Source organism: Sinocyclocheilus rhinocerous, unplaced genomic scaffold, assembly GCF_001515625.1.
Source record: "Sinocyclocheilus rhinocerous isolate Xijiao unplaced genomic scaffold, SAMN03320098_v1.1 scaffold115, whole genome shotgun sequence".
NCBI classification, from domain to species: domain Eukaryota; kingdom Metazoa; phylum Chordata; class Actinopteri; order Cypriniformes; family Cyprinidae; genus Sinocyclocheilus; species Sinocyclocheilus rhinocerous.
The window spans coordinates 3160905-3164004 of NW_015650001.1; the positions used below are offsets into that span (position 1 = coordinate 3160905).

The 3100-nt window shown below is 39.7% G+C and overlaps 1 protein-coding gene across 1 annotated transcript in view; it reads left to right on the top strand.

The window, feature by feature from the left end:
- The window catches only part of LOC107711268 (suppressor of SWI4 1 homolog), a 6882-nt gene that overhangs the window by 1562 nt on the left and 2220 nt on the right, over nucleotides 1-3100 (top strand). The window contains exons 4-8 of the mRNA XM_016516236.1: nucleotides 1134-1184; nucleotides 1377-1547; nucleotides 1711-1787; nucleotides 1964-2071; nucleotides 2245-2368. Of these exons, the coding sequence (XP_016371722.1) occupies nucleotides 1134-1184; nucleotides 1377-1547; nucleotides 1711-1787; nucleotides 1964-2071; nucleotides 2245-2368 (531 nt within the window). The remainder of the gene's footprint in view (nucleotides 1-1133; nucleotides 1185-1376; nucleotides 1548-1710; nucleotides 1788-1963; nucleotides 2072-2244; nucleotides 2369-3100) is intronic.

The window sequence follows — 3100 nt, forward strand, 5'->3', positions numbered from 1 at the left end:
AATGACTCATCTGAACGCCTCTGATTGGTCCTTGCATTCATAAACTCAACAGAATCGTATGTGATTGGTTGTAATGCGCAGTGTATATATATATATATATATATATATATAGTTTACAGGACAAACTGCGCATTTCACCCTAAATTGTTTGCTGTGAAATGATTCCAAATTTAGGGGGGCCAAAGGGGGGGCCATGCTTGTTGACAGGGGGCACTGCCCCCCACCCCCCCACCGGCCCCTGCTCTCAAGTTGTTCTAAACCTGTATGAGATTCTTTTGAACTCAAAAGAAGATATTTTGAAGAACATTGGTAACAAAACAGTTGACTGTAGCCATTGATGTCCATAGTTGGAATGGCTACCATCAACTGTTTGGTTACCAGCGTTCATTAAAATGTCTTTTTGTGTGTTCAACAGAGAAAAGAAACTCATACAGGTTTGGAACAAGGGAAGGGTGAGTAAATGATAACAGACTTTTTATTTATGTGCGAGCTATCCCGTTAAAGGCTGCATGAAATGAAAAATAACCCTATTTTGAATGTTTGAATGCATGTTTTTTTTTTTTTTCATATTTAAAAAAACAAAATTTACCTTATTTTTAATAAATGTCTTAACTCAATCTTCCAATGAAATCGACAGTCCTCTTTCTGATGACATATGCCGGACTTCTTTACTTAAACTTTGCTCCTTTCTTAATCAACTGCAAGCTCAAGCAAGTTCACACCTGCCTCCATCCAATCAGCTAACCGATGCATAGAACCATGTCCCTGCCAAGCATTTTTTTTTTTATGATAATCTGTTTCACTTGAATGTATGTCACAATGCAAAAGAAAAGATGTCAGTATTTCCTTGCATTGTGACTTTAATGACATTTGGCAGATGCATTCATCCAGAGCATTTTTATCACTTCTTGCTTTCCCTGGGAATCAAACCCATGACCTTGGCATTGGCTAGTGTCATGCTTTACAGTTTGAGTTCATAAATGTTATTGTGTACTAACAATTTGATAGTAGCGATGCGGCACTCAAGACTATGACTTTGTAGTATGTAGTACATACATAGTATGTCTTCTACATCTCATTCTTTTTGAGATCAGATATATTAACACCTAAAATGACTCTTTCTTTCTCCACAGAGGCTTGCACGTCTTCCCAAAGGTCCAACATTATATTTCCGTGTTGCGAAGGTATATAACTGCACTACTTTTGACCTGTCTTTGATTTCTCATATCCGAGGGCACAAATGATGACATTTTAGTATTTTGACTGTTGAGTGATGTCTCTTCAAAGTAAACGCACTGATGTGTCTAGTCTCACACTGATTATATTATGAACATTCTTGTAATTTGTTCTAAAAGTAAATGGTCTCTTTGTTCCAGTATACCCTCAGCAAAGATGTAGTTTCGTCTTTAAAGAGGCACAGGATGCATGAACAGCAGTTTTCCCATCATCCTTTGCTAGTGCTGAATAATTTTGGCATCGAGGGCATGCACATCAAGCTGATGGCCACCATGTTCCAGAACATGTTCCCCTCGATAAACGTACACAAGGTAATTCACTCGCCCAGAACTATAAAATGTTTCTCCACATGTGATGCAAGTATAGTCTTCTGACATTTGTGATGTGTACAACCAGCTGATGTTGTTGTCCTCTTGGTGGTGAGAAGATATGAAGATTTGTGCATGTTTTGATCATTTAACTCTCGTTTCTCAGCTCAACCTCAACAGCATAAAAAGATGTGTGCTGTTAAATTATGATCCCGTGTCCCAAGAGGTGGAGTTTCGTCATTAGTAAGTAGCTTGGCTTTGTTTTCTTGTCTCCAATTGAAAGGTGCACATGATGCAACTTCTAAACATGACTTTCCTGTGATTGTTTTCAAAGTAAACGCACTGATGCATCTTCAAACAAATGCTATTTTGTGAGGTTTCTTACAGTCTCCGCTAACCCTCTCCATGTCCTCCTGCAGCAGCTTGAAGGTGGTGCCTGTGGGCATGAGTCGAGGGGTGAAGAAGCTCATGCAGGAGAAGTTCCCCAACATGAGCAAGCTGGAGGACATCAGCGAGCTCCTCATGAAGTTAGTCTTCCACAAGCTGGAGATCATTCACAGAATTTGATGCATATGATGGAATGTATTCTAATTGATGGAACAGTGATGTTTCAAAGTAAACGCTCTGATGCACCAGCTTCATAATTGAGTTTGTAATGTACGCAAGTGATTTTTTAAGTCACACTTTGCACTTTCTGCAGAGGTGTCAATCTTTCAGAGAGCGAGGCAGAGCAGGACGGAGACCACAACATCACAGAGTTACCACAGGTGTACTCTGGTCGTGGAAACATGGCCTCGCAGCAGAGCGCAGTTCGGCTGACTGAGGTGAGGAAACCCATCATGCTGGGCTGGTTTTTAAACTTGGGATAGTTCACCCAAAAATTAAAATTCTGTCATTAATTACTCAACCTCATGTCGTTCCAAACCTGTAAGACCATCGTTCATCTTTTGAACACAAATTAAGATATTTTTGATGAAATCCGAGAGTTTTCTGACCCTCCATAGACAGCACAGAACTGGGCCACGTTCAAGACCCAGAAAGGTAGTACGGACATCGTTAAAATAGTCCATGTGACATCAGTGGTTCAACCTTAATTTTATGAAGATACGAGAATACTTTTTGTGTGCAGAGAAAACAAAAATAATGACTCTATTCAACAATTTCTTCTCTTCCGTGTCGGTCTTCAACACGCATTCACGAGAGTAACACGACGCATGTATGTGATAGTACTGTCATGAACACACGTCGTGGACTGACACGGAAGAAAAGAAGAAGTTGTTGAATAGAGTTATTTTTGTTTCCTTTGTGCTGTATTCTCATAGCTTCATAACATTACGGTTGAGCCACTGATGTCACATGGACTATTTTAATGATGTCCTTACTACCTTTCTGGGCCTTGAATGTTTCAGTTGTGTTGCTGTCTATGCAGGGTCAGGAAGCTCTCGTATTTCATCAGAAATATCTTAATTTGTGTTCAGAATATGAACAAAGGTCTTGCGGGTTTGGAACGACATGAGAGTGAGTAAATAATGACAGAATTTTCATTTTTGGGTGAA